At 37.8% G+C, this 27,975-nt stretch overlaps 1 protein-coding gene across 9 annotated transcripts in view; it reads right to left on the bottom strand.

Annotated features, from left to right (window-relative positions):
* Positions 1-999: 999 nt before the first annotated feature.
* LOC139948012 (1-phosphatidylinositol 4,5-bisphosphate phosphodiesterase beta-1-like) overlaps positions 1,000-27,975 on the bottom strand; it is a 110,675-nt gene continuing 83,699 nt past the window's right edge. For 8 of the 9 annotated variants that reach the window (XM_071946044.1, XM_071945970.1, XM_071945999.1 and 5 more), the window contains 19 exons: positions 25,233-25,411; positions 23,975-24,071; positions 22,904-22,988; positions 22,482-22,554; positions 22,069-22,120; positions 21,245-21,399; positions 20,232-20,396; positions 19,375-19,474; positions 17,998-18,221; positions 17,348-17,564; positions 16,284-16,403; positions 13,154-13,197; positions 12,206-12,399; positions 11,463-11,532; positions 9,958-10,133; positions 8,615-8,710; positions 7,697-7,754; positions 7,351-7,437; positions 1,000-6,874 (listed from right to left, as the gene is read on the bottom strand). In XM_071946044.1, coding sequence (XP_071802145.1) covers positions 6,137-6,874; positions 7,351-7,437; positions 7,697-7,754; positions 8,615-8,710; positions 9,958-10,133; positions 11,463-11,532; positions 12,206-12,399; positions 13,154-13,197; positions 16,284-16,403; positions 17,348-17,564; positions 17,998-18,221; positions 19,375-19,474; positions 20,232-20,396; positions 21,245-21,399; positions 22,069-22,120; positions 22,482-22,554; positions 22,904-22,988; positions 23,975-24,071; positions 25,233-25,411 — 2,930 coding nt within the window. In that variant the 3' untranslated portion in view covers positions 1,000-6,136. The remainder of the gene's footprint in view (positions 6,875-7,350; positions 7,438-7,696; positions 7,755-8,614; positions 8,711-9,957; positions 10,134-11,462; positions 11,533-12,205; positions 12,400-13,153; positions 13,198-16,283; positions 16,404-17,347; positions 17,565-17,997; positions 18,222-19,374; positions 19,475-20,231; positions 20,397-21,244; positions 21,400-22,068; positions 22,121-22,481; positions 22,555-22,903; positions 22,989-23,974; positions 24,072-25,232; positions 25,412-27,975) is intronic. The other variant, XM_071946008.1, reaches the window with a different exon arrangement.

Genomic DNA, 27,975 nt, shown 5'->3' with positions numbered 1-27,975 from the left:
TGTATCCAACGAGATTATAAACAAAGTTGCACAGGAAAACAAGCGTCAGGCATCGGATGGATTCCCACAAGCTGGAAACAACCTCAGAACCATCAGTCATTAATTTAGTGTCATTCCTGCATTTTTCAATTCGGAAGAGGGGATGGGGGTTTCCAACCCAACCCCTCAAACAAGAAGACAAATTGGGCCTGTAAGAGTGTTAACAACAAAAGTAACCTATAGTAGTTTAGACAATTTTTAATGGGAATACACAATACAGAACAAAAGGGAACAGAGTATCACCAACGTAAACGAAGTAGTTTTATACAATAGACTGTCAGAAAATATTGACTTCATGAACCAGCAGTGAACAAGGAAACCACGTTTGGTGTGTGTTTGTTTGTTTGTTTGTTTGTATGTTTGTTTGATCGTTTGATTTCTTTTTTGGGAGGTGTGAGAAATGGGCAGACGTGTTCATTGATATCAGAATTGATGTTATAAAGGGATAGGTTACGGTAAATCATTGCTTTTGTAATTTAAATATCCATTTTCAAAAGAGAAACACCTAAAAACTAACGTAAGACACTTAAAATGCTTGCGTTCACTTTATCGGGGATAAGCATGTCCACGACTGTCATTTTGCTTTGAACGTGGTCTACGAGATACAACACAATAACAGTGGTAAAGTTTGAGGCGGGTATTTCTTCAAGTGATTGGTACTTCCACACATTTTTACACAAGGAAAAAATTAATGTCGTTTTTCCCTTTGAAAAATCAGCTAAGCAAACAAGGGACATCACAAAATTAATAGTATCTGGAAAATGAACGTCAAAGAAACGGGGTGCAAATCGATTGGGAGACACTCTAAGAACGCCCGGTAGCAAAATCGACGGGTCCCAGGTGACCTGACCAATTTCAATATAAGACTGATCTGGATGGAGACTGGTGTTTAAAAAAGGGATTTGACTCCAGCTCTGGAGCTCGGAGTATTTTATTTATTTATTTATTTTTTGTTGGGGGGGGGGGGGGGGTAATAGATGAAAGTGCCGTTTCTCGGAGTTTTTTTGTTTTGATAATGGATGACAGTGCCGTTTTGATACGGGATAAAGGGAGGTTTGAATATTGAGGACGTCCTTGAAAGATCGGTTATTGGTTTAAAAAGTGTGGTTTTCCTGAAACAAAGTGGGGTTCAAAACAGATAAATCCAAAACCAGGGAGACCAAGCTATTAGCTGTTTAGAAAAATAATGAACACGAACCTTTTGTATGTAACAAACAGCACTGTGCCTGACCCATGATGACATGAACGCAGTTTTGAAATCTCAACGTTACCAAATGTCTTGATATACGGCTGTTTCATGTCGCCATTTAAAATTTGCAATTTAAGAACAGTTTCAAATTGCAATTGTTACGTGCGCATCACTAAAATTGTACTTATATCGTAATACACAACCAACAGGGTGCAGTCTATACAAATTTGAACAAAATCAATTATACATTTGGGTGGATAAAAACACAATTGGTGTTATGTCAGACACGTAATAAACATGAGGGAAAAATATCACTCACTTCATCAAACTCAATACATTTCACACAATCAGTTTTAAATGGGTGGCAGATAATTTAAGGGGTTATGCATTGACATCACACAATCGATTAACAAGTAATGTACACATTAGGTTGCTGAAGGCCCCTGTAAATAGTTAATCATTTTAACCCAGAAAAACAAGTAATACATGTGCTCTCTTCCTAGTCTTTGAAAAGATGGAACGTTCTAGTAAATGTTGGTAAAAGATTATCCACATTCGTTTTGTTCATTTGTTAAGCAGTACAAACGTTATTTGCATTATAGTGAACTATTTATAAGTGAAAAGAAATCACTATAAATAGCTTATCTTAGAGTTCAATGGACACGACTAGATAACTGTGCTCGTCTTGTAGTTGTTACTATAAATGGGTGAAAACAATAGAGGGGGGTATTAACAAGATAAATGTGAAAACAAAATGACACACCATGAAAGGTCAAACCGTGACCCTTAAAAAAAAGCGGGAAAATTGCCATATTCAACTTCTTACCCAATATGCCACTAATGCAAAATCTCATTTGAGTAAACTAATATACTATTTTATTTCATAATGAAAAAGTGGCACTCGGATATGGAATCTTCAACAAAAGTGCAAACAAATTGTGGATTTTGGCAATAGTTGCTTTGTTAGCTGTGAAGAGTGAGTTCAAGAAATGTGTAAAATCAAGTGATATTTGACCCCTTAAGGTCAACGTTTTTCGCAAGTGCCTTACTCATCAAAACATAACTCACCATTAAAAGTACAATAAATTGACGCCATATAAGGCTTTTTTACAGTATATTGTTGTATACAATTGTATACAATTAAATGAACGGTGGGGTGGATTGTGGCTTTTTCATTTACAGATCAATTAGTAGTACTTTCAATAAAACAGAGCATACAACATAAACTGAAATAATAAGGTACTAAATGCTTCGAACTCAACACTCTAATATGAAACATATAATATGAAACAGCAATACCATTTCAAACTCCAAACTCCCCCCACGAATAGAATAATGTTTACGAAGTACGAGTCAAAAACAACAATTTTAAAAACTTTATAAACAAGTTCAGAAAATAATGCAAAAACATAACCTTAAAAATAAAAACAATGATGCTGAAAAATACTGCTATCTGATAATGCATTTCAGCCCAATTTCATGGAGCTGCTTAAACAGAACATTTTGCTTAACATTAATTTGTCCGCTGAGCAAATCTAAGCAGGATACCAGTCAAAGATGGTACATGTGACATGGTTTCCGGCTGGTAACCTTCATCTGGTAAGCAAAAATGTGTTTGTGCTTGTTAAAGTAGCTCTTTGACATTGGGCACTGATGTTAATGCTATGTACAAGTATGGTTTGTTAATACTATCACAGGCAGTGCACATCTTAAAATAAAATATTAAAACAGTAAGATACTTTTGTTCCATGTAATAAGTTTCGGCTACTATACAATCCCTACTATCCCCTATATAATATCATATCAAAAATATATATAAATTTATTCATGCCCTGATTTGCTTTGTGTATGGCATCCCGTCTTATAATTTGATAAAGGCATTACAAGTCCATGTTGCTAACTCATAAAAATGTAAGCACCGGACTAAACAGGATTGGATAGTTGATTTTACTGTCTTCTCACAATGTCACTTAATTTTGTTTTGTAAAAATACTTTTGTTTATAAAAACCAGGTAGATTACTATTTTCCAAAAATGAGCATTAAAATCAGGGCAAAGGTTGTGTTTATCTCAGTATGTTCAATTTCAAAACAATGTACAGCAGCACTACCCTCCTTTATACTTCATCAAATTCATCAATATCCCAAAGCAGGAAAGTTGCTAGATTTTGATAGATTCAGAGCTGTGCAACTAAGTCAACCATTCATGAGGCATTCCTATCACATCAGAGCTCACAGTAGGTGTTGGTTTTTGCTTTTACTCATTGAGTGATTCCAAACGTTCTTCCACATAATTGTCCTGTTGTTAATGGTTATTTATTCAGCCAGTTAGAAAAACATATACAATACTTTCCTTTTATGTGTTAACTGTGAGCAAAAAAGAAATAAAGAAAGATTACGAATGTTTTGAGGCAGAGGACCTGGCTTCTTAAAGGAAGAAGTCAATAACAGAAGAACCTCTGAGCGTATAATTTTAGGGTAATTTTTATTTAAAACACACTCACTTTGAATATGTACCAAATCAAAGCTGTGAATTCTAACCATTGCAATGTCAAGGAAATTTAATTTAAAATCATAAAACTTTCCATAAGTTGTATATATTTGCCCGCAATTTAGCCATTTACTTTAAGACCAGTACATCATACTAAATATTTCAACCTCATGCAGCAAAACCAACTTTAATAAAACACAGTAATTCTCTTCTCTCACCATAACCAAGCTCCCAAAATCAAGCCTTTGCTAATATTCTGTACCACCGTTTATTGCACTTAGAAAAGAAACCAAACTACGGTCTGAAAATCATTAACATGACTTTGCTCTTACAATGTGTCCTGGTTCATGTTTTGAACTTTTGAAAATAAAGAGTTCTGTTTTTGTTTTCCTCTACAATAAAAAACCATATGGTCATGAATTATACAACAGTTGTCCTTTGGTGAGTTTTGTATGTGGACATTTTAAAAAAAAACTACACATCTTTTTCTTGCACCTGAGATTATGTTCCAATATGAGAAGAATGCTGTATCTCACAAAAAGAAGATCCAAAATGTTAAAAGAAATTGTATGTCACTGTATTGACCTTTTTCCACTGCATGGCCAAATGATTGTGCCACTGACTTACCTCAAAATGGTTCAAACAAAAACAGAAACAAAGTCACTTTTAAACAACTCTGTGTCTTGTAACAAACCAGTGCAAATATACAAGGCCACTCTTTTATGACAAATGCTCAGCCACTTTTGGTGATTTCTTAACCCTAACAGACCTACTGAAGTACTGAGTACACTGAAAAGGGGGTCTATGTTTGTTGTTGAAAAGAACATCAAGGTATTCTCCAACTATGTTTAACTGTTAAGGTAATGAGGATGACAAAAAGAAACAATTACATTCCTTAAGTTAAGATGGAAGAAGAATTTCCTGATTCCCACTACCGATAATCCTCCCCCACCCCGTCCCAATATACTTTGCCAATATTATTTTCTTAAAAGTACTGAATATACACTTTTAGTATTTTTTTTACATAAATATGTACAAATTTTTAGTTTCAAACAATATATACACACACATTAAATATTTCTTAATTTTGTTGTGCAAGTCCGCTCCCCTAAATGCAAATGAAAAAAGCAAGAATGTTTGAATTCGTTAATTCTGAGCTGCTTTGAAGTGATTTAAGACAAACAACTTGAAGAAACCCAGATGTTTGTTTGTAAACTGAGACACTGAAGCGTAACTTCAAGTAGTAATGCTGTAAGGCTATTCCTAACTGCATTCTGAACGTAATTCAGGATATAATATAGACGCTAAAATACAATCAGTTGATCAATTAAGCAATGGAATGCAAACAAGCAAAACAAGAAAACCAAAGATTTTCTGTTTTTCAACACGGTGCACAGTATCAGATAGTTTGTGTTCACATTAAGAAAACAGTGGTACAAATCTTAACACTGTAACAAGTAAAGGCCTGGTCCCACTGCAGCGATAAAAGAGCACGATAACGATAACAACGCAAAGAGAACGCATTCCATCGGTTGAATGAGCGTGTGCGTATTCTGCGTTCAGCAATTCAACCAATAGAAAGCGTTCTCTTGTACGCCGTGATCGTTATCGTTTTCGTTATCGCTGCAGTGAGACTCGGATGTAAGTGATGTGCATGAATGGTACATAAACCTATCCAAGGAAACAAAATCAGTGGGCAGACAGGTCGGATGGAAAAGAGGGTATCTCACCAATAACATGGTTCATAAATGTCAATGATTGATATCTTAAAAACTAGAAAGCTGTATATTTGATCTATGGAAGTAACTTTGAATTGATCTGAATGGTGTTTGATCATGGTTTGGTGATAGGAACCTTACACAGTTAATCCGGACATCAATAATGGAAACATCTGGACATGGCTAATTTTGTATCCAATTTTCTTTCGCTGACAAGTTTCTCTACGGACAGCTGGATCGTTTACAGATATTTGGCCAAAAGTTCAGGAGAGGAGAGCCAAAACATAAACAGCTGGTATTAATTCTTTGATATCTGATAAATTGTTAATTCATTTAGGGATTAGCACTGCATTAATTTAGAGAGTTTAAAGAGTTAAAAAAACATTTCAAAAGACCAAATTAAATAATTATACATCTGAGGTGGTTTAAAACATTTTAAAAGCAACTGGTACATGTGTTTTGCCATTGTTGCAGTTACATTAATAGAACTCACAGATAAAAATGACAATAAAATCTAATTAAAAAATGTTGTTTGATTCATGTGGAGCGTGCACAATTTGCCAAACATTAAGCACCAGTGTAAAATATCTGCACGTGTTTTTAAAAACTGAATACAATCACAGTGTATGTTACAACCCGACTATTAACAAAAACACATCTCGGTGATTCCCTGCGACCTTCGACCTTCAGAGTGCTTCACCTCATAACCTGGTGATGAACCCTGCCTCATAGTCAATTACGCTGGGTCGTTTGGAGTCCTGACTCTTGAATGGAGAATCACTGATGATAGTGGTGGGGGATGTAGTTCTTCCTGGGCTGGATGTGCCATTGACATGAACTGAGTCAAGTGAGTTTTCGGGTGAATGATGACTCTTCACTGGTGACCCACTGACATTACTTGATGCCTCCGTCACATTACCAGCTACCTTCCTAGGGGGCGTCTGGATCGGAGCCTTCTTTGGGTACCTTCTCGTTTGAGATGCTTCTGGTGTGATGACCGGGGAGTGCTGCGGAGAGCTCGTAACTTGGGATTTCTGTGGTGAACCCTCAGGTGATGGGACGACAGCGTCTTTTCTTGGCGATTCCTCCGTTGATCGTGTCGGTGATGGAGGATGTGAACCGGCTGACTTTGGTGAACCATTACCAGGTTCATTACTGGTTCCCTGTGATGATGATGATGATGTCTGAGCAACTGGACTTCGGTGGTTGACCTCGCCGGTCTCTTCTGACCTCTCCTTGGGATTTTGCTCAATGACCACCTGAATCTCAAGGTTACCATTGGTGTTCTGGTTGGCAGACTCTGGGCTCTCCTGATGGGCTGGGGTACCGTTACTATGGGCAATGATGACAGGTGTTTCGGATGAGGATTGATTGGCCTTTAGATCCCTCATGAGCTGCTTACACTTTGAATCATACTCCGACTCCAGCGCTGCTACGTGCTGCAAAGGAAAATAAACATTACATGATGACTTTACATTTCTAACAAGCAATTTGGACAGAAACAACAAGAATTGTCACCACTGGCTCAGAAATGTTTTTGCATCACAGTATACATGTAGGTTTAAACGTCACTCAGTTTCTCAAACCCTCGACTCGAAATGCCTCCAGCCATCAGGCTGGCTCGGTGGTCTACTGGTTAGACATCTGATCTAGCAATGCAAAGATCATTCATTTGAATCCCACTCGAGTGATTTGTCTGTGAGTATTGTTTTCTAAACCCATTGTTCTTGGTAATGTATGCACGCAAACATTGTACATTATCTGGTGAGTCTGCTGCCACCAAGCGTTACAAAGTCTCCCGTTGGTTCAGTTAACAAAATGCATTCTAATTCAGGGACACTTGATAAAAGGAATTACATTGTCAAAGATGCACAATTTACAAAATCTTGAGAAAAAAAACATTTATTTCTCTTACAGAGTCTTCCTCCGCTGCAAGCTCTTCCTGTAGATCCTTCATTTGATTCTCCAGCTCCTCTCTTTTCTTCTCTTGAATCTCATGCAACTGAGAAAACGAGAAAACATGGAATCTTATTGTTTCAAAAGTTGCAGCAAATTACTCTTTCTTTAGAGTAATCATTAGTAGGATTTGAAACTTTGCATGGTGGAAGTATAACTAAGAGAGATTTGAGGTAACACCATGTGAATATATCTTTTGAGTAGTGTTGGTTCTGAAAAGAGCCGGTGGTTAAAGACTCAATGTTTTTATCAATATGCGCTGGTTGTCTTAAGGAGAAAATTCATAAGAAAAAAACTGTACTCACTGTTTGTCTAGATGCTACTGCTTGCTGAATGTATTTCTGTTGAGCTTCTCTACGCAACCTTAAATAATCAACACATATCAGACAATTTTAAATTGGCTGCTGTTCAGTGTCGAAATTCACAGTCTAAATGGTCTTTGCGAGTTTTGTGTATAATTATTTGATCACTAGGCCTAGTTTAAGTTTGCAATTTGGTTTGACCCTATGTTATTAAGTTTTATTTCTTTTTTTGGGGTTGAACAAAGAATTGACTAAAGTGGGATTCGAACCAACGACCGACCTCCGGATTAACGTGCCGGCGCTCTACCAACTGAGCTATCTAGCCCTATATTGGCGGTGTCCCTATTTTGTCAATATCTTTGTTCGGGGGTGCCAGTCAGAAGCCATATAACCGTTAACTGCCGTGTAGCCAGGGATCACACCCAAATTACGATACAACCTGGGAAGCGGCAGCTAGGGGATCACCTTAAGGGGATTCTTTAGTCAATTCTTTGTTCAACCCCAAAAATCATTTACAAATTTACCCAGTCAGTTTCCCTTGTGGTTTATATTGATAAGTTTTATTTCAATAGGGCAGCCTTTTCTTTTAGGAAATTTCTTTCATGGGGGGGGCTGAACCAACAGTAAAGGGTACATTAAGGGTAATTAAGGTAAACATAAATATAAAGTTAAGAATCAGCAAGTCATAATACCGATTTTAAAAACACATGATAATTTGGTCCTTGGAAAAAAGTAGGAAATTCTTTAGGGGCTGACCTACTTGTTGATATGGGGTATGGTTTAAGATATCTTTCAGGCTATTTAATGACAATTTTTTTAATGATTTTTCCCAAGGGCAAACAAATCGGAAATCAGATTAAGTAGGAAGAATACCATGCCGGCAAAGTTAAGGACAACAGGATTTCTCCAAACTGTACTAACCTGTGGAGTTCCTGTTTATCTCCTCGTCTTTTACTCATCTGCTTCAAGTCCTCTACATTCTTCTCATCAAGCCTCTTTCTTAATTCAACCTCTTCCCTGCAAACAATCAAATAAATAGCTCTTTGTTTTGGTTGGTATTGGTGTTTATATTAAAACTTTAAATTTCATTAATCTTTGTACAGTCACAAGCAATTTGGCCAATGGGCCAAAATTTGTGGTTTAAAAATAAAATAAAAGAAGCAAAACAGTAAATGAGAAAAAGATCACAAATCTCAAGTCATGTTAATACCTAAGTATCATCTTCTTGATCCAAGGATTTTATGCCATTAAAAAAAAATGAAAAAATGTAATTTGATTGAAGTATTGGTGATGTTTTCCCAACTGATTTGAGGGTTTACAAGGTGCTGAATCGTACTCGGCAGCCACTGCAAGAAACATTGGGTCAACCCCTTCTTTTAACAATAAGTGCTCTTGGTCCGTCCATAGGGCCAAGCAATAATGGGCAAGTGTCTTGCTTTAGGACACAAGTGACCTGGTGTGGATTTCACAAAGAGTTAGGACTAGTCTTATCTTGAGTTAGGACGAGTTACTAGTCCTAACTTAGGACTAGCTGTAAGTTTTTCATATCTCTTAGGACTAGTCCTAAATTAGGACTAGTCCTAAATTAGGACTAGTCCTAACTCTTTGTGAAATCGACCCCAGGACTTTAACCCACACTCTGCAAACCAGAAACACCAAAAGCAAAGTATTAGAAATGCGGAAGCAGGAAATTCTGCGTTGATGTCAAGCGTTTTTTACAGGTTAGCAGGGAATTTTGGCTTATGCATGTGCGTACTCCAGGGCCCAATTTCATAGAGCTGCTTAAGCACAAAATTTCGCTTAAGCAAACAAATCCTTGCTTAGTAAAATCAGATTACCGGCCAAGACTCCACTCAATTGTTATGCTAAGTAAACAACAGCCTAAATACCAGTCACAAGCAATGTATATGGCATGAAATTTTGGCCAGTAACATGTGTAAAATAAGTGAGCTATTAAGCATTTTTTTTGCTTAAGCAGCTCTATGAAACTTGCCCCAGGATAGCGCAGAAATTCAGCGCTTGCCCTGCAAGGGCCATGAAACTGGGCCCTGAGCATGAGTCCACTCAGCCATGACCTGCCAATATGTTGTGGTAATATGAAAGAGCTTGGTCTCCAATGGCTTCAACCTGCTTCTGGCGCATTCATCAACAAGTACGAAGCAATAACGGTCAAGTGTATTAAGGACATAAGTGACAAGCAATGGAATCCACAATCTGGTGACCAGAAACACCACAGCCAAATGTCTCCGATGGCTTCAACCTACTTCTTGTGTTGTCCATCCAGCTTGGTCAGTTGTTTCTCGTGAACGGCGACCATTAATTCCATCTGTAGTTCATACAGAATCTCAGCGTGCTCTTTCTTCAAGTCTTTCTCATTGGTGTAATGTTTCCTGTAGAGCTCAATCAATGCATTCTCTTGGGCAGCTTCCTTCTTCACGATCTTGAGGAGGGTCAAAAGATAAGATTCGGATAAGACACCAGTAGCTAGGGAGGTAATTTTATTGCCGGCACCTTTTGTTTCAAGGTTTCCTCACACCGCTAATTAATCATTTAAAAATTAGTTTCAGCTGTTGCAAACTGCTCACCGACCAAAATGACCAATAGAATAAATGTAAAGAGTGGTTAATGGCCAGAAACAATTGCTTGTATTTGTTTATTTATTTATTTAATTTATTCAGGCTTTACACAATAAGACACATTCAAAAGACAATCAAAAACAGACATAAGACAAGGAAATCATTACAAGAGCAATGCACTTACAAAAATAACACAAAAAGACAATGTAAAAAAAGCATGTGATGACACAATATCAACTCAACAAAAGAGGCACTCTAGAAGGGGGAAAATTAGGAATACAAGGATGAAAAATAAGTATAAAATGATTATATATGATAGTCTTATACCTAGAAGAATCAAACTGGTTTACTCTCTTCAGAAAGAGGGTAAAACATTGCCAATGAAGATTATGGAAATGATTGAAAACAGACCAAGTAGGATTTGGAACTTTGCATGGTGGGAGTACAATCAGGTGAGGTTTTGCAGTAGCACCATGCGCCAGTGGTTGATAACTCAACAGTTCAATCTGTACGCGTTGATTGTCTTCAGTTCCAACTTCGGCCTACAGGCTTAACCGAGCTAAGCCCAGCTTATCCTGTTCCTATTCCTGCTTTTGCACACCATTGAGCCAAGCCATAGAGTTAAATATAAGAACTAGAGGGCACACTGGCCTCTATACGCGCCCTGGCATGCGCGCAGGTGGCCATTTTCTAAGTTGACAAACCAGCCATCTCACAGCATGTGTTTGTGCGGCCATCTTGTAAGTTGAACAAACAGCATCGCATGAGCGTTCAATAAAAAAATACTCAAATGTGTATTTCACATTCAACGCGTGTATAGAATGGCGCGCTTGTCACCTTGCGGTCCCGTCGGGTTTGTGCAAGTAGCATCACCAGTGCGCCCTCTAGTTCTTATATAATAACTCTATGAGCCAAGCCCAACTACCAGCTATCTCCACAGCAGAACTTAAGCAGAGCCCATGGCCCAGAATCCTCCTGAAGATGATGAGAGCATACTGACGACACTCAAAAGGGATTTACCCATGGTGCTACTGCAAAACCTCACCTGAATACAGCCTATTTCAAGTGTTCTAAGCTAACAGGGATTGAGTTTACACAGGAATTTTACTTATTGTACTTTTGTTGCTAGAAAACTACTTAAGAAGGAGAAGGCAAGATGAGTTGTAAGCATGATGATGGATTCCTAATCATACCTCATTTTCTTTATCTTGTGTGAAACCATCCAAGACTTCATTGAATTGCTGTCTTAATTCTTCTAGGTTACTGTAGAAACAAAAAGTCAACAAATTGTGTTAGGCTCATCAAAACATGGCTGTTTCCAACTGAAGCTGCAGCTGAGGCTATTAACAGAGGAGCATAAAAAAATACCTTTTCATGGAACACAGACACGCCAATTGTTTTCTCCATATTCACTAGCGCACATGACAAAACAAATTTATCTTCAGGCAAACTTGATGTGCAGCTTAAAACAGAATAATATGCAGGGTTTAATATAGACCCTGGTTTAATTTAACACTGCTGTTGCCATGGATCGTCCAATCAGAATTGAGGATTATATTTTGCTTGAAGATAACAGCTTTTATATGACTTTGTTGGCTACTTGTTAAAAATTTTCAAAACAACTAGGAAATCAGATGAAAATGGGAAGACAATCATGCCAGTTAAAAGTATCTCTGGACCATTTTCAAATCATTCCTTTGACTTTGTCAAATACCCATCTCTTAAAGGAACAAGTTGCCTTGGATTGGTCGAGTTGGTCTTTGAAAAGCATTTGTAACCATTTGTTATAAAATGCATATGGTTAGAAAGATGTTGTAAAAGTAGAATACGATGATCCGCACAAACATGACTCAAAATCGACTAACACGGTCGGCCATTTATGGGAGTCAAATTTTTGACTCCCATAAATAACAGACTTCATTATTTGATTACTTACAGGCCTTTCTTGGCTGCTTTCTTGATCTGATCAGTCTGCTTCTTAGCGAGTGACTTATAAGCCTTTTGGTGGGATTTACGTAGTTTGCTGATTTCCTTCACGTGGGATCTCTTGAGTTTGCTCTGTTTCTTCTCCTCCTTCTTGATCAATTTTTCTAGCTCACTGTTCAAACGCTGAACGACTTTCTTGTATTTCTAAACAATTGGAATCAAATCAAAAAAGAAACTGTAATATTGCAGCTTTCTCCGGATAACTGTTTATAGAGAAATTGTGTAACCAACAGAAAATCTTTCTTGACATTTTCGTTGAAACAAAGCACATAGTATTTCCACCATCTACATGTACAACTTCCAATGAACTTCAAATGAAGGTTGGCATAGTGGTATCTTGCCTTGCCTTCCACCTCTTGAACTCATTGAGGATGATAATTCCAATTACCAACAAGCAAAACCACGATCTAGTTGCAAAACTAAACTCATGTCTCTCCCCTGCTATCTTAAAATAACGTGGGTTTGACAACTGAAGTTGAAAGTTATTGTTTAAATTTGAGTTCCTCAGACTAAAGGGGCAGTTCCTATATTATGTCAAAATGGTTAAGGGCAAGCTTTTGTATTGCAACTTCAAGATGAGCAAACCCTGGTTCCTCGTTGTGCCATGCACATTTATTCAGAATTGTGTGTTGTGTTTGCTGTCCTTTGCGTAACTATGCAAATGCTTGCCCGAATCAGGTGACTTAGCAACTCTCTCTTTAGTCTGAGGAATTCAAGTTTAAGCAGTTACTTGTAACTCAGCAAGTCATTGTACCGGACGGTATTTGAATTTAACTCCTATAGTTGGCTTATTTCCAAACAAAATTTGACATTTTATTAGTGATTTTCTTTGATTGCTACTATCAGAAAACAATTAGTTTGGAGGTTAATTGAATCACTGTAAAGTTATTAAACCTACCTTGTGTTGTTTAATATCATCTAGGGTAGCAGCTTGTATCTCCTCTGTAAGATTACACCACAAATTGAAATATTAAACAACTGTAGAGTATTGGTTATGACTTTATGCTTAGTTTACCATAATCTTTCTGGAGAGCACTTTTTTGAAGAAATTAGTTCCTGGTGCACAAGTGCTTTCAAAAAGTTGTGTGCATCTCTTTAAAATGATTGTTTTATCAAATGTCTTGTCCGTTTCCAAGAGCAGAAATCAGAGTTTCATCAAAGCGCAAGTAAGACTTAATATTTACTGAAACTTCAGATAAAGCAACCAAATGCGGCAAATCAAAAGATTAATTTAAGATGGGTTAGAAAGGCTTTTGTTTTTGCCATGATTCAAAATCACCACAAACCATGATAGTCCCACTATGCCAAAAAAACAGCCATTATACATTTTAAAAGTTCACGAGTCCAGAATTTATTCCACTTACAGTGGGGTTAGCAGTTTGAACACTTCCTGAACAATATTATTATGTTAAAATTTAAATCTGTGGAATGAGAATTTCCAAGATAAATATAGACATGTGCTGTGCATGAAGATGAAATTTGTAGACACAAGAAAAAAACTATTAAAGAGTGACAGCAGTTATATCAAAAAGAAAAAAACACGATTAGTCAGTAATACATTTTGGTTTTACCCTTATACCGAGTGTGTTAACACTGTTTACTCAGCACTTTCCTGAATTCTGTGACAAAAATTACAGGATTTGAACTGGCTCTAGCTACCGGGCAATCTCGGTGGTCTTGATGGTAAGACACTGCACTAGAATTGCAAAAGTCTGGGGTTTGAATCCCACCCAAGTCATCCATTATTCACCTGTTGGAATCTTACTCATCTTCACCTTCTTCTCGGTGGTCTTGATGGTAAGACACTGCACTAGAATCACAAAGGTCGTGGGTTCCAATCCCACCCGGGTAATGTGACTGTGATTTTTTCACAGAACTCAGGAAAGTGCTGAGTAAACAGTGCTTACCCCCATCAGTGTAAGGGTTAAACCAAAATTGACGTTCTTTATCCCCGATGCAAATTTAACATCTATTAGTCAGTAATTGATATACAGATTGCACATTGTATACAACACAGTCATGCAAACTTCACTCCATGTCAATATCGTGATCAAAAGCCACAGTTTAACGAAGAGAAAAATACACTCAGTGAGTCTACATAGTTATCAATGATACTGTAAAAAGACTGGGCTGCTATTATCTAATAAGTTGGTTCAAATTTTTTTCAATAAGAGACTCATTTAATAACAGAGGTTCAACGAGGGGCTGGACTTCAGCCATATCACAATTACTTTTTTCTCAGAGAATTTCGGATGCCAAATTTTACTTTTAAAGTTTTACTTGAGCGCAAGAAATAATTTTGTGCAACACAATGCAATTTTCTCACATTCAAATTTGGGTGACTGCACATGTAAAGAACATCTACAATTCTTGAAAGGTTTAATTAGCACACACACTTTGATGAAATGGTAAGGAATAAGATGTAACGCAACAAAAATATTGCTTAGTGATAACCATGCAAATATTCAGACACCGAAGCTACTTCAGGGAATAGAAGTTCAGTGTGCTGTATATGAAATGTGAGTCATAATCTACTTGTGCACTACGCTTGTTAGAATTAATCACTAGAGCTATTAGACTTCAGATGTCCTGAACCTTGACACAATCTAACACAATATTAAATAGGCTTGAGGATTTATAAGAGAAAATAAAGAGCATCCAGATCTGCAAAGGAAAGCACAAGATTTAGTGACTACCATTAGCTGAAAATGGAGATGGACACAGATTAGATGTAGGGTATGGTTTCAAGTCTGACTTCGCTAAGAGGATGTCCTTGCATGGTTTAACTTATAACCAAGTAAACAGAGAGTTGGAATAGGTGTTACTAGAAAGTGGACTTGTCATGCTCCAGTGTTGTTATATAATGGGAATAGACTAGCGGTGTATACGAGGCAGAAGCTGGCTTGCTCACAAAGCAGAAGCCGGTTTGCCCAGTTCTTGCATTCTGATCTACATTCAATAAGATAGTCATGAGAAATGAGCCCACAAGCAGCAAAGCCCATAGCATTTCCACCTTCTAAATGTACGACTTCCTTGTATTTCCAATAAACTTGATGAATCAAATTACTGGCACATGCCAACTGCTACGTTAGTCAGGTCTCTACTTCACCTGCTGTTAATGTGTTTTGGGTTTAAATTCGGTGATAGTGATGTTAATTTTCCAAGACAGACTAAAAATGAGTGTTTCCAGAAACGCTGCGAAAAGGCCATTATATACAAATACAATGTGGAGACAAAGCCTACCAATACCATGGCAACATAGTGATAACTAAGGATTGCACAACAATTTGTCTGTAGCAGCATGCAGTGGAACAATTCTCAAAACTACAACAATTTGAACAGTTTGGCGGGAGTTGATCAATCTTTGAATCAATCGTCTTTGAGGTCATTCTAGGAACAAACCTTTACTAACATGCTGTTTATCTACTATGCTAGATCATTCCCAACTCATGCAAATGCAATGTGCTCAAAACTCATGGCTTAACCAACATAGGACATCGACTCCAAACAGTCCAAAGAGAACGGGTCCACTATTAAGAGCTCGTTTTTCTTACCTGTTAAAAAAAAAAAAAAAGCAAAGCTTACAGAATGTTAGTGTCTAGAAACACCAAATAGAAAGATTCAGATGAAATTTGGGTTCTGTAAACAAGTTAGCTACCACTGAAATCGTTTTTTGTTCAGTTTTCAGAAATGAAAAATGTACAGATTTAGGGAAAAAATACTTCATCAAGCCAGGAGTTTTATCAAGCCAGGAGTTTTGAGCAAAAAGCAAGTAGCATGTCAACTAAGATGCATGCTGCCACTACGAGTGAATATGTTTAAATACACTGAGCCATACAGATCCACAAACCAAGTTACAACAATCAAGTAAAATCAAGAAGTATTAGAAATGATAAAGAGTTGCTGTCCTCAGTAACCTACTGAGTACACTGTTTATTGAGGAAGAGGGTCGGGGGAAGGGGAGTGCTGGGGAAGAAGGGTAGAAGGGATGTGGGAGACTAGGGGCGGCTTCATGCACCCATCAGTACCTGATTGACCCAAATTGGGTGCACTAATGCTGCGACTGTTCTGATTGAGAGGGGAGCTCATGGATTCCATCTGAAACTGGGCGGTGCCCAGAGATCTGGATCTGGGCATGGCCATGCTGTCTGCTTACAGGAGGCGGCAAGGGAGAAAAATTATGCAGGAGAAAAAAATGAATGAATGAAACGCAATAAATGACTGAGTGCATTATATGTGGGTTGAAAACTCGAGTCTGCTTGCTGTATGAGAATCTATTCTTAGTGAGCCATCTTAAGTATGGGAGAGACTAACATCATTATTCCTTGTAAACTGATTCCATGACCCAGCTTTTGAATATGGTAAGGGAAATATCCAGACCAAAAAGATTCAATGTTCTCCTTCAGCATTTTTCATACTAACTCTCTCTCATACTTAGGAAGCTCACTTGAGCTAGGGTGACACTTCAATCGTTACAAACATTTCTGATCCTTTGATATAATATGAACTAGAATTACAGAGTCGACCTCCAGGTGTAAAATTCATTTAAGTACCATGAATATTCAGATGACAATTTTATCAGGTGACGAATGTATCTTTGGCTCAATACCTTTGCATATGATTCCTTTAAATGGCAAATAAAAACAAGTGAAACAAATCATAAATATTCATGTCAAAAACAATATAAAATGTCATTAATAATGACTGGACCATGAAAAAATAATTTTGGAATGATAAATGATTAATGTAACCGCTCTTTTGAGATGATTTTACATTGCACAATCCTCTTAAGTGAATTAATGATGAGTCATGAACTAAAAAGTAACAAGTTATCATACAATAAATATTTCCTGAGATAATATATCATTATTGTCCACATTCGAACCCGGAATCCTTGATACTGTAAGGCAGAATACCGGTAGTTGTTCATCAAGTTGTCTTAATTCTTTTTCATTTAAAAAAAATAAGGGAATTTTTTCAAATGATACAACTCCCTGATGAAAAATATTAAACGATAAGTTAATATAGAATTAATTTCCACAAGAAAGTTTTTCAAAAACTACAAAACTAGAAAGCAAAACTTGTGACTTACCGCCCAGCGAGGAGGCAGGAGTAAGTACAGCCATGCTATTCTGAAGTTTAGAGCTGGTTTTCACGCCATTCTGTTCAGTGATGGTGTTCTTACGGTAGGCCCCGGTGGTTGTGCTAGGGGCGGCTGGGGTGGATGAGGCAGGAGCATCCGAGGGTTTACGCTCTACAACGGCCTCGGCAACCTCCGGAGTCTCCTCTTCCTCCCCATTCTCTTGGTCCTTAGGAATTAAAATGTTAAGAAGGTTTTTTTAGAAGTAAAGCCTGACGATGACTGGAGGAGGCTAGTCAAGACCAATAAGAACTCACTCCGCTGCAGTGAAGATCATAACAAGAAGTCCCCTCGATTTTCACACTGTTTTCCCCCTCCAAAACCTGATGACTAATGAAGCTGAAACTTCTACAGGTAAATTATATCACATACATCTTCGTTCACAGTGGGTAAGGATTCATGTCACGGCCAAAAACTTGATCTACAAAAGGTATCAAAACCCTTTTACCCCAGGGGTCGATTTTACTAAGAGTTAGGACTAGCCCTAACTTAGGACTAGGGGCTATTAAAAACTTATGGCTAATCTTAAATTAGGACGAGTTACTCATCCTAACTCGAGATAAGAAATCCACCCCAGGATAATTAACCTTTGCACCCCATACCTGTGGCTTCTCTTGTTCTTTGACCTTAACCTCCTCTTCCTCCAGAGCCTTGAGCTGAGCGGCTCTCTTCTCCACCTTGCTCTGATGGGCGATGGGATTGACCAGAGCATCGGCAAAGTCGATCATCCCTTCCGGAACATAGTCTTTTACCCTAATGTTGAGGAAGAGTGTGGGGAGCATCAGGGGCTGGTTGGACTCGTTGCACAGGAAGATGTGGCGGTACCCTAAGGGGAGAGTATCAACAGACAAGATAGTCATGGGGAAATACTTTTGCACCTGATAAGGCTCTCCCCCCAAAAACATGTTTAGCGTCCCTGCTGTCTTCCTTTTTAGAGGCCGTCTCTATTTTATTTTAATGATCTCACACAGACACAAGTCTCTTTTGAAAAAAAAAAACCAGCCGGTTGTCCTTAAAAATGTGACGGGCGGCCATTTAAAAAATAGTAGATACAAAAAGGGCCCTCCTCCTTCCTTTTTTTTTTAAAAACGGCAGGATGCTAAAGATTTATTTGTTTATTTGGCCTAAGTCAATCATGGCATTTTGTGAGCTTCATCGGGGTGGATCTTGGAGTGAACTGCATATCCTGGTAACATTTGTCTACTCCAGAAAATACAAAAGGTCATGGATGAAATATTACACAATATGGAAAGCTGGACATATGCTGCATCGTAGAGTGCTATATCTATACTTTCTTAAAGACAGTGGACACTATTGATAATTACTCAAAATAATTATCAGCATAAAACCTCACTTGGTAACGAGTAATGGGGAGAGGTTGGTAGTATAAATCATTGTGAGAAACGGCTCACTCTGAAGTGACGTAGTTTTTGAGAAAGAAGTAATTTTCCACAAATTTGATTTCAAGACCTCAGATTTAGAATTTGAGGTCTCAGATTTAGAACTTCGTGTGACAAGGGTGTTTTTTCTTTCATTATTATCTCGCAACTGCGTCGACCAATTGAGCTCAAATTTTCACAGGTTTGTTATTTTATGTATGTTGAGATACACTGTTGAGAAGACTGGTCTTTGAAAATTACCAATAGTGTCCACTGTCTTTAAAAAGAACACTAACAGCCATGATGCTTGGGTCTTGGGAGAATTTAAAAACAAAAACAAAAACAAAAACTTGTTTTCAATGGCAAACAAAATCGGAAAATATCAATAAAAAGACTCAAACGTATGCATGGTGGAAATACAATAACATAAGAAATTTGTGGTGACACAATGTAGATAAATCTCTTTTCAGTATTGATGGGCTAATCGTTTCGGACAGTACACTTTATCCATTGTAAAGGAGACTGCATGGTGTCAACGTAAATTTCTGATGTTAAGAGTATTATGCCTGCACTATAAGCAAGATTCTGCAGCTATCTGACCTGGTCTGAGGGATTCCACAGGTAGTATTCTGTGTCCAACCATCTTTCCATTGTCTTCAAACACTGCAATACGAAGCATGGCCAACTCGGGCATAATAACCTACATGGAAGGAGTGACACAAGATAAAAAGTTACACAATTGTTTTTCAAGAGATATGAGAGTGAAAGTTTTACCAGTTCTCTGCCATTCACAGGTTATTTAAGTTTAATTCTGCATGGGAATGAGAAAACATGTCTCTGGCTATAAGACTTTCATATTTTTTACTCAGGAGCCATTTTATCGGAACGTCCTTCTGTTACTGGGAAAGAGTACTTTGTGTGCCTTAATAATAATAATAATAATAATAAAAGGTATTTATATTGCGCTTTTCAAAAACATGATCAAAGCACATAACAAAGAAAAAGATAAATTAAAACTAGCAAGAAACAAATCATTAATCTACTATTTAGGAAGAGATAAGTTTTAATTTTTTTCTTAAAAGTAACAACACAAGAAGTTCAGCAGCAGAGTGTGAGAAGGCGTGTTTGCCATAAGTTAATCTAGATTCATGAGTGTTAAGCTGAGTTTTATCTTGACGGTGGGTTTGGTGAAGATGAAACATATCAGACAGATAAGGTGGAGCAATGCCATACAAACATTTAAAAACATATCGAAGAGTTGACTGTGTGGGTTTTCCCTGGACTAATTCTCTGGGGTTTTCCTCCCACATCTAAAACTGAAATTTCTTCATTGTCTTCTCTCTTCTCGTTTGGCTCTTAAGAGAGAGTTGAGGATATGTATCCAGATCCAGATGAAATCACCTTCGCCCTTCAGAATGAATTCGTGTACAACTGATGAGGTGAAAACTGTGAGGTACCTTTCTGAAGACAAAGTGATCACCATCGAAGACGGGATTGATGGAGTTAGAACTGGATGACTTGGTCTTGTAGCGCCTCCGCACCGTGTCAGCAGGGAGGCCAAACATGTCCACTTCTACGTATGTGTTGACCCTTCGATCACTTAAGAATTGACCACTTATGACCTGATAGGGGAAAGGATACAACGTAAGGCATCATTTCTGATTTCATTACCAAAAACTTGCTAAGCACAGAATAGTGTTGCTTAGCAGAATCAGGTTACCAGCCCAAATTACATTAAGTTTGCATTGTTGTGGCTGGTGCCCGACTCAATTTTTGCTTTGCAAAGAAATTTGTCAAGCAGTATTTTCTGCTTAACAGCTTAATGAAATTGGTCCCTATCAAGTAGAAGTAATGTAGTCAATTCGGCTGGGTCCAAACTGACTGCTAAGGCTGTTGCTGCATGTCAACATGGCGATCAATTGGCTTCAACAATCCTGAAGACCTGGATCAATCTTTGCGTATCTTCTAGACTCAACGAACACACTAACTCAACAATAGCTGTTTCTCGTGCCAGCATGTCAAGTGAGACCAGAATATATATTTTAAGCCTGTTTAAAGGGCTTTGATACCTTTTGTGGATCATGGTTTTGGTCCCTACTCACTGTGAATGTAGATGTATGTAATATAGTCGTCAAGTTTTTGAGAAGAAAAAAAAGTGAAAATCACAGAGCAATGTTTTCAGGAGAGTCGCATAAATCAGCTGTACATGTTAAAATAATTTTTGTCTCACTGAGAGGTGAAACTGTTTTACTAATTTCTAAAAAACTACAGCACCTCCTCAGCAAGTACTATTTGAAGGGAAGCTTTCTACCATCATTATCTTTAAACCGTAGAAGTTTCATGTAAATCTGTGGACGTTTGTGTTGTGGTACAAAAAGTACCCAAACCCTCTAATACATTTATTTGAAAGAATTCCGATGATTCAAGTCCAACTGTTTCTGCCTGTTACATCCACCATCAGTATACTCACTCTGACTTCTACCGTGGCTGCCACTACACCATCCATTGTAGACTCGGCAAACGGATCAAAGAGGCGATCTTTACGTCTCATGAATTCTGGCTTAAGAATGTACCCAGTGCGACCGTTTATCTCAAAATAACCCATATTCAGCTGCATTGGAAGATCTGAAACACAAGAGAATCATGCTGACTATTATTTCCTCTGCTCAGAAATTTAAGGTCATTAGTGTAATTTGTAAGGGTTTGATAAACTCCTTTTGCATATTGTTAAGCTCCTTGTTAGTGGGGAGTATTGATCAAAGTGGTCTTGAAAGTAATTGTTTGGCAAAAAGAAAAATAATTTTCTGAGTCAAACATTCATTTGTTAATTTTGAACATTTTATTTCTTCAAACTTATATGCATTTTTCATTTAATGACCTTATGATCATAACAAAATATAGAACACTTAAGTAAAAGCATTCCCCTTTCCAGAGAGGACACATTTATTCATATTTGGTCCTACATTTCCCTTTGATTGATAAGTTTCACCAGTGCTGTGACTAGACATGAAAGGGGGAGGGCAGTGACATCTCCTTTTTGTTGTTTGGGGGGGGGGGCTTAGTATCAAATAATTATTTTGTTCATTTTCTCCATCTTATGCTTTGCGTGCAAGATTGGTGCAAGGGTTTTGATTGGGGGAGGCTGATCCAGTCCCCCCTGCCTCCCCCCCCCCCCCCCCCCTCTGGCCCATTCCCCTCCCCTCTGGATAATTACGCAAATGAGTTGAAGAGATTGAGAGACATAAGCAAGCTCAAAGGCTCTTTGGATTAAATATTTCTGCTAATAATACTTACCAAGGGTCTGGTAGTTTAACGCAACCATCTGACATCCGACATTCCAGAAAATCTATATCAAATGTCAATACCAAAGTAGACAAAGTAATTAAAATTTATGTAAGTGGTGTTTGAAGCTTTGCATGGGTGTGAAAAAAAAAGATTTAATACAAATATGTAGTAAATCTTTTTTGTGGGAGTGTTGGCTCAGAAAAGAGCCAGTGTGGTCTCAACATTTCAACAGTATACTTTGTTTGTATTCTGGAGAGTGCTTGACTGCCGGTGGTGATGCTACTTCAGTAGCACTTGAAGAATGCATATTTGGGCGGGTAGTGCATACAATGTCCTTATTCTGGTAACCAATAACGTTTTTGTTCAGGGTTTTTGTGTGCTGAAGAAGCTTGAAGTTGGACACTATTGTTTTTCCCTTTTACCTGTGGCATATAGTTGCCAGAGTCGACCCTTGCTCCTCTTGGATAGATTCGGGAAAGTTGTCGTTTGTTGTAGCTGAAGTGTAACAATCAAGGAACATTTGTTGGAAAAAAATTAAGCTTAGAAGAACAGTAACCTTTTGTTTTGTTAACTGCACTTTCTATTTAGTACGGGCAAGCTGCATGGTCCATGTACACATGGCTGTTTTTGCCAGGAATGTTTTGAGGAGCTGAACACAGTTCAGCTGTTGCCAATTATTTTCGTTTGAGAATTTGTGACGTCAAAATTCAAATCTCATTCACATTCGCGGGAAAGTATGAACCAGGTTTTAGGATAAGCAATGTATACTTGATTCTATCTGAGTCCCGAAAGGACAAAAAATACAGGCTACTTGCTTTGGGTTGAAACCCACATTAAAGGATACTTTGTGAACTGGATGGGATTTTCCTTGACTCTATTCATCGCTGACGTCTCAACAAAGGATGAGATCTCATAACTCCGATTCCTCTCTAGAAAAGAAAAAAAACAGAAAATTCAGAATAAGCTATAATAATAGTAAACTTGCGTGTACGACCATGTAATAAATCTCTTTTGAGGGAGTGTTGACTATGAAAGAGCCGGTTTGGTCACGACTTTTCAAACAGTATACTCGGCTCATCTTGAGGAGAAAAGTAAATTCACATTCAGCACTTATAAAGGTTGCCAAGTACCATTTAAATATTCACTTAAAAAAACAGGAAAACAGCCAAGATAAGAACCAGTTGAGTTTATCTTATGCAACAAAGTACATCCTGTTGAGTGAAGAGGTTGCGTTTTTTAATGATCATAAATACTAAATAAAGCCTAATACCTGATTCTTATGTAGCGTCATATCATTTCAAAGGCACTTTACAACATTATTATCACTGGATCATCGGGCATACTTAGATTACTCAAGATGCTCCCAGGGAGTTGAGAAAGTTGAAGGAGCGGAGTTGTGAAAGTTTAAGGAGTGCAGTCCTTCAACTTTCTCAACTCCCTGCGGAGCATACAATGCCAAGGTGCTTAAAGTAGTGCTGAGAGGATGTACAACACAATACTGTCTCAGCCCTCCCAGGTTCCTATTTATATAATTATAAGAGAAGCGATTAATCCTTGTGCTTTCCTTAAAGACATCAAGCGTCATGACTGGGAATGGAACCCGCATCCTGATGATTCAGCCATCAGAACTTGAGCAGCCATGATACTTCTTGGAGGCAACGAAGGCGATTGCCTTCATGCCCCCGGTCATTGCCTTGGTGGCCTGGAAATGCTCAAGGAGATTCTACAATTTCCTCAAAGGGTGCCCTTTACAAAGAAGAAAATGCGTTGGTGCCCTTGCCCTTCCAAAAATGAAGCATACAGGCCTGCTTGAGTGTGATGCACCAGACCGCTGGGCCTGGACACGCTAACTATAAAGACAGGTATCTATTGTCATTACCATTTAACCTAAATTGTGAATTTATCAACATCTTACTTTCTGATGCCTCGAATGTGTGGAAGTGGACAGGCTGAATGTAGTTGACGAGAGCGGACATCTCACGGCCGGCTTCAGCTTCCTGCCCTGCTGTACCCTATCAGTGGAACAATAAAATACAAAATTGTCAACCAAGCATATTTTCAAGACAAAATGCACACCGACCAATAGAGACCAATTGACTTAGAGGGACAATGCCAACATAGGGCTGGATAGCTCAGTTGGTACGTTAATCCGGAGGTCATTGGTTCAAGTCCCGTTCCAGCCAATTTGTCTTTATTCAAAACCCAAATCATTTAAAAAGCAAATCGATAACATGGTTTGAGATTCAGCTAGAGTCAACCTATCCTGAACAACTGAAGTCACACTCCGAGGCTCATGAATTATACTGGAGAGTGGCCTCAAGTTAAGGTCAGTCCCCGTCCATAATGACCTTTCACCTACATTAATATGCAAATGACCGAAAGGGAAGCTGCCAAGCTTCACCTCGGACCAATCAAAATACAATGAAATCATTGGATGCAATGCCCAATGCAATCACTGGTTCTGAAAAGCAAGTCTGTCTTTCTGAAAAGCAAGTACCTGTCTTTATTTTATCCTTGCGGATAAAGCTAGGGTTACCAGTCTTAAGTCAACTCAAACTGTGAAACTTTCAAACTCCCTTGGCATATTCAAGAACAGTTCAAAAACTCATCATTATAAAGTAGCATTTTGTTAAGTGTATTTTCTAATGATGTGATAATACTTTCATTGCTTGTTGATTGTTTTTTGTAGAGCAGGGCCATGAGGGCATTTGCGGCAGATACCGCGGATCTATAAAAGTTTCCATTATTATTATTATTATTATTATTATCATTAGTAGTAGCATTAAACGCAGTGGACACAATTGGTAATTACTCTAAATAATTATTAGCATAAACCCTCACTTGGTAATGAGTAATGGGGAGAGGTTGATAGTATAAAACATTGTGAGAAATGGCTCCTCTGAAGTTACATAGTTTTCAACAAAAAACACGAATTTGATTTCGAGACCTCAAGTTTAGAATTTGAGTTCTCGAAATCAAGCATCTGAAGCATCTGAAAGCACACAACTTCGTGTGACAAGTGTTTTCTTTTCTTTCATAGTTATCTGGCAACTCCGATGACCAATGGAGCTCAAATTTTCACAGGTGTGTTATTTTATGCATATGTTGAGATACCCCAAGTGAGAAGACTGGTCTTTGACAATTATTAATAGTGTCCAGTGTCTTTAACCTACCTTCTCCCGTTTCTCCATCTGATGGCGCTGTGCCTCCTCTTTACTCATATTCTCCTCATCGTCATCGCTGTCGCTTTCTTCTTCCACCTCGTCCAGCGTGTCGTTCATTCCTTTACTGATGCTGCTGTCAACACTCCTTTCGCTGTCTGTGGAGAACGTCTTCACAGCTGGAGTGGAGGCTACATTGGGGAGGAAATGCAATGAGATTGGGGAGAAAGTGGGCAGGGGGATAAAATGACAAACCGGTGAATCAAAAGAAGTGGTTATTTTGCAAACGGGAGAGTTGTGTGAACAGTAACTAGTTTCCATCAACTGTCCCTCAACTCTCATCCCAAGGGGGTATCTTTTTGAAGTCCTTCTTTTCCCTAAGACTGGAAAACAAAAAAGAAGCGCAAGAATGAAAACTGATTTCAGTCAAGTTCTCTCTTGACAAATTTGAATCACTGTTTTATGATAAGTAAAGGGAGTTGAACCATGAAAAGATCAGTATAAAAATGTTATACTTTGATCAATTAGCTCTAAGTTACTTCAGAAGAACACGAATGGGAACTAAACGCCAATTCTTGTGAAATGAAATGCATTGAGGAATTGATTTAAAAATCTCTCTCGAATGGAAGCCTTATTTCAGAATCGAATACTCGAGGATCTTCTTCTGCAGTGAGCATGTTTTTATTTTGTTTTAAAACAAAAATGTGAAATGTTGAAACTTGTATCATGGTTGGTGATCCATTGCAATGCACAACCCCATTGTAATACTTACTTGCTGTTTGACGAAAACATCAACCAAATTGATAAAATAATTGGCCCAAAACTTTCACTTGTTTAGACTGCTTGATTTTGATAAAGCAAGGATGCATTTACAAAAATTGTATCAAATGTTGTCATAAGTCTTTGAGTTTACATTTGGGCACTTTCCCAGTATTAGACCTTAGACATTATTAATGTGCGTGACTGAATGTTCAGATGATGTGAAGTGATCGGTGTTGATCATAAAGTTATATATAAGAACTACAGGGCACATGGTGATGCTTCTTGCACAAAGGCGACGGGACCGCAGGGAGACACGCACGCGCCATTCTGTACGCGCATTGAATAAGAAACGCACATTGGAGTTTGTGTTTATTGAATGCTATGCGTTGCTGTTTGTTTTTTTTTTACTTACAAAATGGCCGCACAAACACACGCTAAGCAATGCCTGTTTGTTCAACTTAGAAAATGGCCGCCTGCGCGCATGCCGGGTCGCTAAATAGGCCAGTGCGCCCTCTAATTCTTATATACAACTGTATGGTGTGAATACAGTATTCATTAGAGTTTTCGAGATTTGCAACAGTACTATAATTTGAAACCAGAACCAAACTGACCAGCACAAATATATCAACAAATTCTACAAAGACGATATGTTTTGAATTACCAGACTTTATATTGAATCATGTAATTGTGAAACAGACACAATTCAATCAGCAACAAGGTGGGGAAGTAACAATGGCAAAGAACGATAAATGAGGGTGAGATGAAATTGTTTTTGTTAAGTTGTTGAAACAATGAAATCTGTGAAGTACAAAATCATTAGCATCAAGAAGTTACAAGAAGTGTGAAGCGTAACTTGTGATTATTAAAAGAAAGGTGTTCTGTTACAAAATGGCAGATTGCGTTGAACTATAAAAAGAAAACAACATTAGCCGATGAAACTAGAATAGAAAGACTTAGAAAACAAAGAAAGGAAAAGTGATTATGGTGTTAGAGTGTTAAAATGTGCGATAAAATTGGTAAAATAGAATCATGGCACACCATTTCTTTGAAGATATTGGAGATCACTTTCACATTAATTAAAATTTAAACCATAAAATAATGTTATATCTTCATGAAATTCAATGTAAAGATAATTCTTGTTATAACTGCATAATTCATGCAAATAAGAAAGTTAGTTAAAGGCCAACAACAAAATAAAAATCAGAATAAATAAAAAGAATGAATAAAACAAAAAAATACAAAATGCTGAAAGAGTACAAATACTGAAAGCAGTGAAACGTGGCAAAAGGCTGTGTTACATAAAAGGCTGTGTTACATAAAAGGTTGTGTTACATAAAAGCCAATATACATCAGTAAAAAATGGTTTTACCCACACACAGAATCCAGGGAAATGTGGGTTCAAATCCCACTCATGTAGTATGCCTGTTGATTTACTTCTAAAGGACTCAGGAACCACTGAGTACAGTGTTTATTATATATTGGTGATTTTGTAATATCTTACGTAATATCCTAAATCTTTATACACAAATTGTGCATACAATAGACCCTTCCCATGAATATGGTAATTATAACGCATGCGTACAGAACCTATTGGTTGGCAATCTATAGAGATGTGCATTCAGAATACGCACAATTGAGTCTACGTCATGCCGCCATTAGCCGCATGAAGAAAGTGTGATTTTCCCTGATTATTCCAACCAAAGTGTTAGTGCAAACGCCATATGTGCAATTTACATACTTTATGGGAAGGGTCTATTGGGCGATATATTCTTTATAAGAGAAAATGTACAGGCAAGACATCATAGATTTTGAGATATCTCATTAACTTTTGCTACATATTTTGTTTGAATTTTGTTACTGGCATGGCATAATTGTCCAAATGATATTGGGTCCAGCAAAACATACAGAAAAAGTGAAGCTTTGTGGAAAGTGCGCAACACTTATAATAATAGAGTCACTTACCCCTTCCTTTAAGTTCAAAACAGAAAGAAAA

Source organism: Asterias amurensis, chromosome 1 (genome assembly GCF_032118995.1).
Source record: "Asterias amurensis chromosome 1, ASM3211899v1".
NCBI classification, from domain to species: Eukaryota; Metazoa; Echinodermata; class Asteroidea; order Forcipulatida; family Asteriidae; genus Asterias; species Asterias amurensis.
This window is presented reverse-complemented; position numbering and strand designations above follow the sequence as displayed.